A 13,076-nucleotide genomic window follows, 5' to 3' on the forward strand; every position below is an offset into this window, starting at 1 on the left:
TTTTTAGAAAGTTCCAAAACAGTAAAACTTTAATATATTATCCAAACATGTATCAAAACATTTTTAAAGTTAAGGGAATATATTAACATAAAAATCAGTTACTGAAAAGGGAATAGCCAGGGAGCGAGTGAACTAGGAGAGTCACATAATTAGGCTTTACATTGTAGATAGCAGTCTAGTTCTCAGAGGGACCATTATATTGTAAACAAACAAACATGAACAGCCATGCAGAGAGCAATGACAACAGCGTGTCTTTAACCAGGATTACAATTTATCCAATTCTGTGGGCCTGGGGCCCAATTAAAAAAAACACATAGGAATTCTACATTTGATTTGCTGATAATTTTTAACAATACAGATTCCAGAACACCTCAGTAATAGGATGAAATTGTAATCAAATATTAAATACTAGAAGCCCATCGCAGGAAGATTCCTGCAAGAATAGGGCTTCCTGCGGCTGGAGCGAAGCAGAGAAGGGAGCAAAACCCACCAAGGCAGGCTTTGCTCCCACCTCCACTGCCCGGCTTGCTTCTCTGCAGCTTCGCTCCCTTCTGCAGTGCTTGGCTTCCTTCTACATTGTCTTTAGTCTTTGCTCGGCGCCTGCGTATACAAACTAACCACCATCTTTGTTGGGTTAATTTGCATGCTCATCTGATTGGCTGGTGGGCATAGCGGAGTGACACCAATTTGCATGTTTCTCTTTTATTAGTGTAGATAACCAAGAAAGCAAAAAACTAGACTGGGGGAAAATATAGTAAAGAATTCTAATTCCTCAGAGATGGTCAGAATGCTTCTTGAGGGCTTGAAAGAGAGCTATTTAAAACGAAGACAGTGCATTCCTTACAAAGGTAAATCAGGAGTCTATTAGGAGGGGATTAAACTTAGTCCTGAATAATGAGCAGGAACTAATTCTAAACTAGTAAATATGAGAGAGACATTAGATAAGAGTAATTACACACATAGTAATGAGGGACAAGAATTCTAACACGTATTCACTTCCATTTATTCATCTCAATGAGACCGTGACTAAATTCTGACAACACTGACACAACTTCTAAACTGCTGTCCCAAGCAGAGGGAGGCAGGCAACTGACACGGCTTTCAAAGGCTCCTGGGGAACCTTCACTGCAGGCCCGACGGCTATCAGAGAGCCTCATTGTGGCTAAGTGGCTCAGAGCTTACTGTGGACCAGAGGAGGCTGAGAAAGCCCATTTATCTCATTTCCTAGAAACTGTGACTGCCCTATCCCAAAATCAAATAGGGAGTAAGGGAGGAAGCAGCTGAAATCCGAACTCTACCTTTCTAGGTCTCAGAGAACATTTTAAAAGTAACCTGATGGCCTGGGGGGTGGGAATGGGCGGGAAGGGGTTGATGGGAAAAAAGGAGACATATGTACTAGTAATACTTTTAACAATAAATAAATAAATAAATAAATAAATAAATAAAGCAAAAGCAACCTGATAAAGGAAAGACATGAACTTTTCATTCATTGCTTCGTGGAAGCTGGGATATATAAATCCCATGTTAACAATGGGGCAGAAACTGAATTTATTCTGCATGACAAAGTTCAAGAACTCGGATACTTTGGAAGAAGAGTCTTATTGACCTTGGTCCCACATAGGTACACTGAAATGTTAACCCAGGACTTCTCTAGCATTACGGATACTTAACTAGGATTCTATGATTGACTGGATAGTTACAAGAAGCTTCTCAACCTCTAACAGGCAAACATTAAGAAAGTATAACAATCAAATCTTATTGATACAGGAATTTCCAGATATTGGCTGATCAACTATTGGAGGCACGGCGATCTTTTACTTGGTAGCCCAAGAACCCCTTTTTGGGACCACACAATCTATCTCAGATTAAGAACTAAAAACAGTATCCCCAAAGTGCTCCCTCAAATCCACACTAAGCTGTTCAGGTTATTACAGATAAACTATAACCAAATCATTACACAATAAATGAAAACGTTTTCTTCATTGGAATGATAAAAGCATACAAAGACCATGGATATTGGGTTAGTCCCATGGTCGGCAAACTGCGGCTCGCAAGCCACATGTGGCTCTTTGGCCCCTTGAGTGTGGCTCTTCCTAAGCCTTAGGCATACCCTAATTAAGTTAATAACAATGTACCTACCTATATAGTTTAAGTTTAAAAAATTTGGCTCTCAAAAGAAATTTCAATCGTCGTACTGTTGATATTTGGCTCTGTTGACTAATGAATTTGCCGACCACTGGGTTAGTCTAATCAAACCAAGATTTCTCTTTTCACTAGTTATGTATCCTCGCAGAAGTTTCCACTTCCTCACCTGTAAATTGCAGATAACAGAGTAGAACCCTATACTTACTAGCCCTGAGAGAATGCAAAATCTGGTGTATCACACTGGAGACTGATTCTTGTCCTCTCACCTTTCCCACCCTTCTCTAAAAGGAACCAGGCCAAAATTCTTACCTCTGGGAATGTAGGGGAGACGAAGGAACTAGATATTGAGGACAAGGCCTAGTAGAGGAAACAAAATGGCAAGAAACTAGAGCCTACCAGGGAAGCAGGGAGACAAATATGTTCTCCAGCCTCATCTTCCCTGGAGTGGCCAACAAAAGAAGTTACAGGGCTCACGGCTGTGGTCCTCTGTGTAGCTCCCAGTCAGTCCGGTGATGACCCCATGGGCAGTGAGGACAGAGCAGACATCGCCACTAGGTGATGGACTATGTTTGGATCAAGTGCCTGACTCCCAGAACTTACTCCAGAATGGACAGCGCTAATCAACAGGCTGACCCAAGACATTTCCCTGACCTTGCAATGATGCAACACCGCATTTCACATGACTCAATTTTTGTGCTCCACTTACTGCACTGTTATGGTTTTATACACTGATTTCTTCACAGTGGTGTGTGGTGTGCTCTAGGCCAGAGATACAGAACACAAGGGGACTTAAACCTGTAATTCCTCCTGAACAGTCTTTATTTGATACAGTTATGTGCTAAGTCTAACAATGGCTGCTGGGGACACTACTTAGTCACATTGCATACTCTTTATTACTGCCCTACTACTGCCACCATCAATCCTCTGTATGTGTCTTTGTGAAAGGTTAGATTATTTACAATATTTACTACAATAGCCTTACAAGATAGATATTTGTACCCTAGTTTACAGGTGAGGGAACTGAAGTTCTGAAGTTGGTGTGTACTTCTCTAGAGTATACTGTGGGCCCTGTTTGATATACAAAAAAATGCTTTTAATAAATAAAAAAAAAATGAGAGGAAAACTGCTAGCGTTTTCATATTGGAAGAGAAACAGAAGTGAAAAAGAACTATATCTTTAATTTAGTGGGGAGCACAATCTCTAAAAATTTTATATGAAGAATGAACATTATCAGACTGCACAGAAATTTTTGAACTATCTATTTCTCCCCTTATTTTCAATAGTAAAAAAAAAAAATTAAAAAAACACCCCAAATGGAATAATATTCCCATCTTTAATGTCAAGAATTTTTCAAATCTTTGCCATTTGCATGACTTTAGAAGCAGCTCTAATTCTACCTGAGCATTCAAGAAGCATACATCCTAGAGAATACCCATGTTTTAGTCCAAGGCTATTCCCACCACCACCTCCCAAAATTTAATGCTTTTATCACATCAGGAAAGTGAAAAACAACAAAACTAGGTTAAGATATGTATGCTGGGGCATCAACGAGACTCATGCATTGCCTAAGAGACCAGTTCTCAGCATAAAAGAGAATAAATTCATGCTTCTGCAAAATTACAAATGACCCCATAACATCTAGAGCTGCTTATCGACATCTAAAATGGCACTGTTAAATCTGAAAATACTGAAGGACTACTCCACCTTCTGATAATTCTCAACAGCACTGATAAAAGTAAGCCACGAGCTTGAAATGACTCACCAACCCGGTTTCCCAATCTTCTTGTTTGTTTCAATGAATAAATACATCTGACTAAAATTCAACATAAAAAGAAAATTGCTTCAAACTTGCTAACCACTACATTGCTGTTTAATCATACTTTCATTGTGGATTTTAAAGCCCCGGTACTAACAGTAACATTTGTAGTCAGCCCTGACCCCAAAATTATTCCTCTTTTTTAGAAAAATGTAATTACTTATCTATATCTTGAGATCATTTTGTTCCCACAGTGAATTGAATCACACTAATTTCATCACATTTAGCTAACTTAATTCTTCATCTAACTTGTTATTATTAAAACTTTAATTCTACAAGATGCTGGTCATTTCACCTAACTTCACATCTCTGATTTTACCAACAATTTATTTTTATTATTAAAGGGAGAAAACTTGGAGTAAAAAAGTGAACTAGGTTTATAATCTTCAGTAAGTCCCTACAGCTAAGAACATTTCTTCACCTATAAAATGAAAATAGCAGATAACATTTATTGGGCACTTTCCATGTCCCAGAAATTATTGTATTTAATTCTCATGTTTCTACAAAACATGGTAAATATCATCCCTCCTTCAAAGAGGAGAAAGAATTTGTGGGTAATAACTTGCCAAGTTACACAGCAAGTAAATGACACGGCTGGGATGAAAACACCTGCCATGACTATCTCCCAGAATTTATTAGAGTGACCAGCTGATATGAAGGACATAGAGTCTTTATGCACTATGAAGAGTTCTAAATTCATGCGATTATCACTGAAGACATGACAGATTACTCAAGAAACAAATAATTTCCAATATTTACCCCTCCTTAAGACCGAACCATCCATGTACCAATACTTCAATGCTCTCGGAACTGTCTAAATCACATTTTAATATGTGTATATTATGTGGGACAAAGTAAAAGTCTTATTAAATTCAAGATCAAGTACATTGATTGCTCTCTGGATCTATTAAACCTTACATCAGTTTGACAGTGAAGAAAATTGGGTTAGTTTGTCATGAGATTTCAGAAAGTTGTATTGATTTTTACTTCATTTTCTGTAGTTTTTAAGAAGCTAAAAAGATGCCTTTTACTAGGAAAGAAAAAATACCCTCTATAAGATCTTAAATACAGTGTATCTATATTCTTAGTGATGTATTTTACCCTTTGATGAGTGCATTTGAATGAAAGTACGAGGATAATGGTAAAAGAGAGACATGGGAAAGTGAAAAGGGAACAATAGGTTGAAAGAATGTAGTGACATACCAAAAGCAAAGATTAGCTGTCAGAGCCACTGTATTTCCCTTTCTCATATTTTGAGTCCATGTGAACCAAGGATCGGGAAGGATTTTGTGGAAGGAAGTGGAAATCTGAGCCCACTGAAAGAATGTCCTTACGTTTACAGACCCTAACTTTTCTTCTACCAGAAGAGCTATCTGGATTATTTTGGAGAAGGAGATGGAGGAGAAAGAGGATGAAGATGATGAGGAGGGAAAAAGACAAAGAAAGAAGGAGAAGAGGGGAAAGACAACTCCAGGGGATTGTCCTTGTGTTGTTCTGAAGCCAGTGCAATCAGGGAGAGCTTTCAGATGAGGCAAGAGACTGACTGCTGAGTAGGAGAATGTCATGGGAAACAAAGGAGAAAAGGCACAGAGGAGACAGATCAGTCCTGAAGGTCAGTGTAGGGAGTATGCGATTTCCACTGCTGGAAGGAGAAGCCCTATACAGTTTAACTAAACAAAGAAGTGCAGATGCTGGTTTACCAAACCACTTAAATGAGCTACATTAGCTCACATGAGAGGCTAGGGATCAACCACAATGAGCCCCAGTAAAGCCCGCTCATGCTGTGTGGCCCAGGCTCCTCTTATCCCTAGTTACCTCAGGGTCTTATGATCCCAGCTCAACTGGGAGGTCACACAAAGGAAATTTGGCTTGTCAGCACAACTCCCAGGAGAAATTTCTGTCCCACATTCACTAAAAACCTTTAGGATGGGTACAAATTAAAGTGATTTTATCCTTGACTAACTCATTTATTCATTTTACAAATTTTTAATTATTTTATTTGCAGATTTCAGATATTCAGATTTCAATGTTTTTGCACAGACATAAAAAAACAAAGGCAAAGTATAAATGATTACACAATCCAATTATTTTTATATTGGCTATGTCAAAAAAATAGTCTATCAATTTTTATATCTTTCATTTCCTGTTCATTATCACATTTTATCTTCTATTTGATTTTACATAACATAGACAATTCCCTGTCCAAACATGTAATATGCAAAATATAATTTTTCTTTTAGAGTTCCTAAATTTTTCCCAAATACTACAATGTGCATGGCTGGAAATCTATGGATCATCTTTGCCAACTCAGTCTTACCCTTGTCAAATCATCCCCATCCCTCAACTATTACTGCACAATTATTACATGTTGAAATGCAGGCTTGAGGGCTTAGAGAAAGAAATTCTTTGAAAGTGGAAGTAAAAAAAGATTGAAGTAGGTGAATGACAGGCATACTATATTTGCAGCTAACGGCCCATTTGTAACACAAATTTCTATTCAGCTTCATTTTGCTAACATGACTTCATGTCTTGGATGGCATACAAACATAAAAGGAACGAAGTGACAGGTACAGGAAAGGAAGGCCTTAGGCAACTGAAACAGGTATAATTAAATTATAGGAATGCAGTCTATATGGGCCAGAATTTTAGACAATACATCCTAAATAAGGTAACTGAAACATCAAGGCAAAATAAGAAAAACAGACTTTTCAGAAATAACAACTTTACGGAAATAACAGCACTTACCTGCTTTAGAACTTCAACTAAAACTAAACAAAAAATGAAATCTACTGCTAAGTCTCTCCTTTCAAGAAGATAATCTCTTTCACGTTGCTGGTCATCCCTGAAACAAGAAGCCCAAGTTAGGACTGCATGAAGAATGTAAGTTCTACTAGTTCAAATTATTCACTGAGTTCCCAATATGGATGGTGTTCTACAGCAACTGCACAAGTTTTCCTAGTAACTCACTGTATATATTACATGTTCTTATTTCCTCTCTTTTGTAAATCAGGAATCTATACACACATTTCACTATTATATCTGTCAGAAATTAAACCTAATCTAAAAAATTAGGAAGAGGAAGAAAAGTATTTCAAATTTCATTTAGAAAATGTAACATTATTTCATCTTCGATTAGTATATTTCTATTAATAACTGAAACCAAAAAAATAACTCTTCTGAAGAAATTACAGTGCCAGGTAACTTTCTCACAAATCTAAGATGAAAAAACACAAGTGGCATCTACTCAAGTCCATTTCTAAACCATAGGCCATCACCTGAACACAGGCGGATGTTTTACTAAAGCCAAGATCTCCCTAGGAAATCTGAAAAAGGAGAAGACGTGTTCTTGGACTTGAGCACCAAAAAGGCTGTCATGGTAAATAACACGGGGTTTTGACAGTCATCCTGTATCACCACCACTGCTTCCCTTCACACACCATGTGAACAGGACCTTCTTTGAATATTTTCTTAATTTCTTTTATGATTATTAAAGCTCCTCACAACTACTGAAATGGCACTCCCGAAATCTGGTTTAGCACAACTAGTCCTCGTGATGAGCACTGTATGGCTGCACCTGCTTTACCTGGTTTACAGGTTATGCTTGGACTATCCTCTCTCCTTACTACCATTTCAGAACAAAAAGAATCAATGTTATTGCTTAAAAGCCAAATAATAACAATCTTCAAGTGATAACACGATCACCCCCTTCACTGGAATTGCTTCGATCCCAGAACAGTGGAAAATGAGCCACTTACCCCTTAGATTTTGTGCTAGATCGAGGCCTATACTCGTAAGATTCATCTTCAGTTCCATTCTGGCGTCTGTACCAGTCAAACAAGGTGCGAAGTAAGGAAGGGAGACAGTGCTCTGCTACGGAGCTCATAGAGCTTATCAACTGAAAACACAAGACATTGCCAGAAGATAAAATACCACATCGAAGAACCATACTCGTAACTATTAGCAATCACTTAAAAATAATAAGCACTTCTAGAGTAAACATAGTAGAATAAACAGAGCAACTGAAAGCAGTAAATATGTCTTAAAATTTAAAAAAAGAGAGAGAGAGAGAGAGAGCTGGGGATATAGTCAAGTAGTAAACTGGGCTAAGTTTCTCCCACTATCAAAATTCACCCAAATCCATTCTGTTTAGCTCAGAGGCTTTCTACCTTCTCCTTGCCTCCACATGCTCCTCACATTATCACCAATAACATCCCTGATTAAACACATGGGTCCCTCTGGGAGATTATTAGGCATAACATGTGAGTAAAATCAACACATCTACTTCCTTCCCCTGGCCAGTTCCTCTCTCCTCATGTGAACAAAAGGCTCTAAAATGTTGCCATTAGAATTGATAAACAGATGGAGAAACAAGGAAGACTACAATATATTGTTAGAAGTATGGAAAAGCTCAAATTTACTCTGTACTGCTATGATACAGAACAAAATTATAATTAAATAATCAATTTGTGATACAAATAAACATTAAAAATGTGTTGTACACAAGCTTTTATAGCTTAGAATATTCAATGGTTCTCAACCTTCCCAATGCCGTGACCCTTTAATACAGATCCTCATGTTGTGGTGACCCCCAACTATAACATTATTTTCGTTGCTACTTCATAACTGTAATTTTGCTACTGTTATGAATCGTAATGTGAATATCTGATATGCTATATGCGTTTTCCAATGGTCACGACCCACAGGTTGAGAACCACTGATATAGATGGACAGCATAAAGATAATGTAGTAAGATGAACAACTGCTACCAATTTGAGGCACCTCTAAAAATACAGATCCTCATGTTGTGGTGACCCCCAACTATAACATTATTTTCGTTGCTACTTCATAACTGTAATTTTGCTACTGTTATGAATCGTAATGTGAATATCTGATATGCTATATGCGTTTTCCAATGGTCACGACCCACAGGTTGAGAACCACTGATATAGATGGACAGCATAAAGATAATGTAGTAAGATGAACAACTGCTACCAATTTGAGGCACCTCTAAAACTACCTGTATTGTAGGTGAATATCAGATCCATTTCAGGAATGATGGCAGCTTGCCTGTAGTGAGGTGAGAGGTACACCAGCTACCATCAGCAGTCCCTAAAGTCACCTCATCTTGAGCAGCCCAAGAAAAACACCCTCTCTTCATAAGAAATTCTGTTATCTGACTCAACTCATTGCTCATTAAATTAATATTCTTAAATCAGCATAGAGTACAACAATTTTCACTTGGCTTTTCTTAACTAAAAAACAGGAATACTCAAGGTCTCATTCAGTTCCAGGACTACAGTAAGTATAAGTTAATGAAGATAACATGATAACTCTAGTAATGAAGATTTAGATTCTCCTAATATTTTATATTCGTCATCTAACTTCAGAATGTACTTCATCCAGGAAAATAGGGAAAAAAAGCAATGGCTTATTTGATTGCATAGGCTGTTTTGTTTTTCATTATCTCTGCCTTCCTTTAATCATGGTTCTATTTATAAATTACCATAATTTGACAGGTAAATAGTGTCTAATATAGGGAATTAAAGTAAAACATAATTCTAATTTTAATTAACTATTTTTTAATTTATATTTTATTCACAATGAACCGTCCCTGTTAAAAGGAAAATATAGTTCACTGTTAATAATGAAGGAACAATAAAACACCATCTACTACTGTAAATGTATATTAAAACAGTTTAAAGCACACACAGCTTTTTATTGTAAAAAAAATCAAGCTATGATGCATGATCATGAATAGTTTTGTTAATCAATTATATAAGAAAACATGGAAATTTTCCTTAAAACCTTGTTTAATAGAATTTCTTATTCTGATTTTATATTCATTCATCATTAGTAATATGAATTTAAGCTATAATCTAAATACTTTTAAAGTAATCTATTAATAATACATTAATAATTAGTAGTTAATTACTAGTAGTAATACCTTTGTGGTGGCACTAAGATGTGAAAAGCATTATATGAGGTGATCTGGTTACTACTATAATAGAGGACTAGCTTCCTGTTTCTGGTCTCAGATTTGCAGCTATTTACCCACTGTATGTATGCATCGGAATTACCTAGGGAGCTGTAGTAAAATGCAGGTGCTACTTAGACTCAGCAGAACTGCAGCAAGATGCAGAAACGGTATGTATCCACCAAGTAATTCTTACCAGTCATCGTTATCTAATCAAGTGTACTAATGAATATTAAAATCTATTTCCTAGATATATAATTATGAGAAAAGTACTCAGGAATACTAGATGGCAACAGAAAGCTAATCTAGGTTATTGGTTTTTGCAAACAATCAACATATAGTAAAACAATTATTAAGCACACATAATTATGACAAAAATAACACTCAAGCAACACAATCTCAGCAAGAGAAAAGAATTAACATTAGAGAAATACCACACTAATTTTTAGACATCAGCATTCTATATAAAGGGGGCTGGGGAATTTTTTGGTCACTGTATCTTTTCAAGCTTCTATTGCTTTCTGACACAGAGAGGATCCACTTGGCCTCTGCACAAGCACAGCTAGAAGCACAAGTGTGAGGGTGGGATGTAGCTGATGCCTCTTGGGGCGGCCCTCAACCACTGGGGATGGGAGCTGCAGACAGACAATTCTGGGGACATCTGTGTAAGGCCCCCGCAGCAGAGACCTCTCAAGGGCTCCCTCCCATCAGTTCTTCCTCCCTCTGCTTCACTTGTCCAAGCCTGCTCTCTGGGGTCGTCCCCAGGACCAAGGCCCCATCTCCAGCTCTGCTTCGAGGAGGTAAAGAGGGAGGGAAGTAGGCTGGATGCTTCTCTGTAAAGGTTCTGACAGCCCCAACAGGAAAAAATAAACGTTAAAAGGTAAAATGCTATTATGCAGAAATTGTAGGAATTGATATACAAGAAAAGATTGGTGGATGTAATTGGAGACTTTCTGAGAAAATTTAAAAGGGCACTGCAAAGAGATTAACAGTGAAAAGTAAAACATTTAAAAATACCGAATGAGCAGAAATCAATAAAGTTCACAGCTCATTCTAAGAATTATAAAGTTCACAGTTCATAGTTCATTCTATTTGTTTTGTTAAATAAACTACCAATGACAGCTGAATCTAGATATACGGGAACTTCTTAATACTAGATATATTTGGATCAGACTGGTAGGACAAATATTTTCCTTTCAGAAAAAAATAAAACAGTCCCCTAAAATTGACATACCTGGTCAAACTGAAGATCTTCACCCCTCTGGAGAGATCTAGACAAAGGCTTCTCCTACAATTAAAAATATGTTTCAATAAACATGTGAGGAGAAGACAAAACTAACAGAAAAATGTAGTTTGGAGGAAAGGAGAGATCATACAGAGAGCAGAAAGTCTCTTAAAAGTGCATATATATATAATATTCTCAAAACATAGTGGAAATTGCAGAGTTGTAAAAATCCTGGGCCTAAAGTCAAAATCAGCAGGTGACTGTTTAAAGCTTTTTCCTCTTTTCTTTTCTCGTCACTGGCAATCTAAAAGATTAACAGATGAGCTTGGATATGCCTGGATCATTACCCAGGATTGATCTACCACCTTTTAGGAAGAAAGGAGCCTCAGGTATTGGATTGCATAGTCTGCAAGTTGCTATCCTCAATCAATGATTGCCCTTCCTTCCTGAATCTTTCTTCCAAACTAAAAATGAAATTGTGGCTAAAAATCAAGCTCAGCTAATCTTCCCATCTTTCGGCCTCTTTAACCTCCTTTTATTATGGTTTCTAATGAGAATCAAAAGGCCTTTCTCTCATTTTAGTGATAGATTAAATTCTTTTAGCAAAAGCCATTTATAACTGTGCTACTTTTTTTTTTCCTGGTAACCTCCATGGGTGCTACTTTATTTAAAGTGACCCTACAAGAGTTTCATTTGAGAATTCAAGAGAGTCCTCTTGGATGGCTGTGTATTACCTAAGAGGATACAGAATAAATTTCAAAATAAATAAAATCACAATAAATGCACTTGAAGCTATAATAAAAATATTGTGACAATATGATATTAAATGTATTTTCATGATCTTATATAGATATACTCAGTTTACTCAGGCTTGGATATACATGAAACAAAGCTGGCAAGAGATCTGATAAGAAGAAATGATGCTGGTATATACGAGTGCAAGGGGGTAAAATCTGTTAAAATATGATAGGGATTTTCTCAGCCTGTGTTTGTCCGTGGCTGCTACAGACCACCACTTTGGGGGTTTTCCTGGCGTGTTAGAAAGAGTAAGCTCAGACAGCACTTCTCCCAAAGCGTGATGATGGGGTAGAAACACCTTTTTTCTGATGGAATCCTCACCACTATTCACTGTAATTTTATAATCTCACCTTAGATTAGCAAGTAGATGTCTCTGAAATTAGGTATTAAAGGAATGAATAAATATAGTCAGCATCAGACTAGTATTCTGAAAGAATTTATGAAAAGCTCTGTTCACGTTGTTTTATTAGAAAAACAAAGGGCACACATCACAGCAAAGTTCTTAAGGCTACAGTCAACTTAAAATACAAATCCTTACTAAGTACCTCCTGCCAATCATCTACCATGGGCAGTGCTACAGATAAAAAGAAGGGTGAGACCTGGCTCTCTGTATCAAGTAGCTCACACCAGAGGAGATAAACATATGAACAACTAATATGGTAATGTCAGAATTTACAAGTATGAACAAATTATTATGGTCCAAGATTCATTTAGCTTGAGGAGAATCACTATGTTAAAGGGAATGTATGGGAAATTCAAAGGATGAGTAGAGCTTTAAAACACAGCGCACAGCCTAGCAAGCATGGCTCAGTGGTCAGTCGACCTATGAGCCAGGAGGTCAAGGTTCGATTCCCGGTCGGGGCACATGCCCAGTTTGTGGGACGTGCAGGAGGCAGCCTATTGATAATTCTCTCTCATCATTGATGTTTCTATCTCACTCTCCCTCTCCCTTCCTCTCTAAAATCAATAAAAATACATATTTTTTAAAAAATAGAGCATACATCAGGATAAGAGAATCGTGAGACATTGTACAAACTGTAACAAGAGTGTAAAGAGGCTGGAATGACCCAACAAGAACTTGAATTTATTCCAGAGCAATGAAAAGTGAGCAAGATTTT

At 37.2% G+C, this 13,076-nt stretch overlaps 1 protein-coding gene across 7 annotated transcripts in view; it reads right to left on the reverse strand.

Annotated features, from left to right (window-relative positions):
* The window catches only part of FRYL (FRY like transcription coactivator), a 174,177-nt gene that overhangs the window by 117,071 nt on the left and 44,030 nt on the right, over positions 1 to 13,076 (reverse strand). For all 7 annotated transcript variants that reach the window (XM_015560996.1, XM_015560992.1, XM_015560990.1 and 4 more), the window contains exons 3-5: positions 11,170 to 11,223; positions 7,717 to 7,856; positions 6,707 to 6,803 (exon numbers count right to left, since the gene is read on the reverse strand). In XM_015560996.1, coding sequence (XP_015416482.1) covers positions 6,707 to 6,803; positions 7,717 to 7,856; positions 11,170 to 11,223 — 291 coding nt within the window. The remainder of the gene's footprint in view (positions 1 to 6,706; positions 6,804 to 7,716; positions 7,857 to 11,169; positions 11,224 to 13,076) is intronic.

This window comes from Myotis davidii, unplaced genomic scaffold (genome assembly GCF_000327345.1).
Source record: "Myotis davidii unplaced genomic scaffold, ASM32734v1 scaffold455, whole genome shotgun sequence".
NCBI classification, from domain to species: Eukaryota; Metazoa; Chordata; class Mammalia; order Chiroptera; family Vespertilionidae; genus Myotis; species Myotis davidii.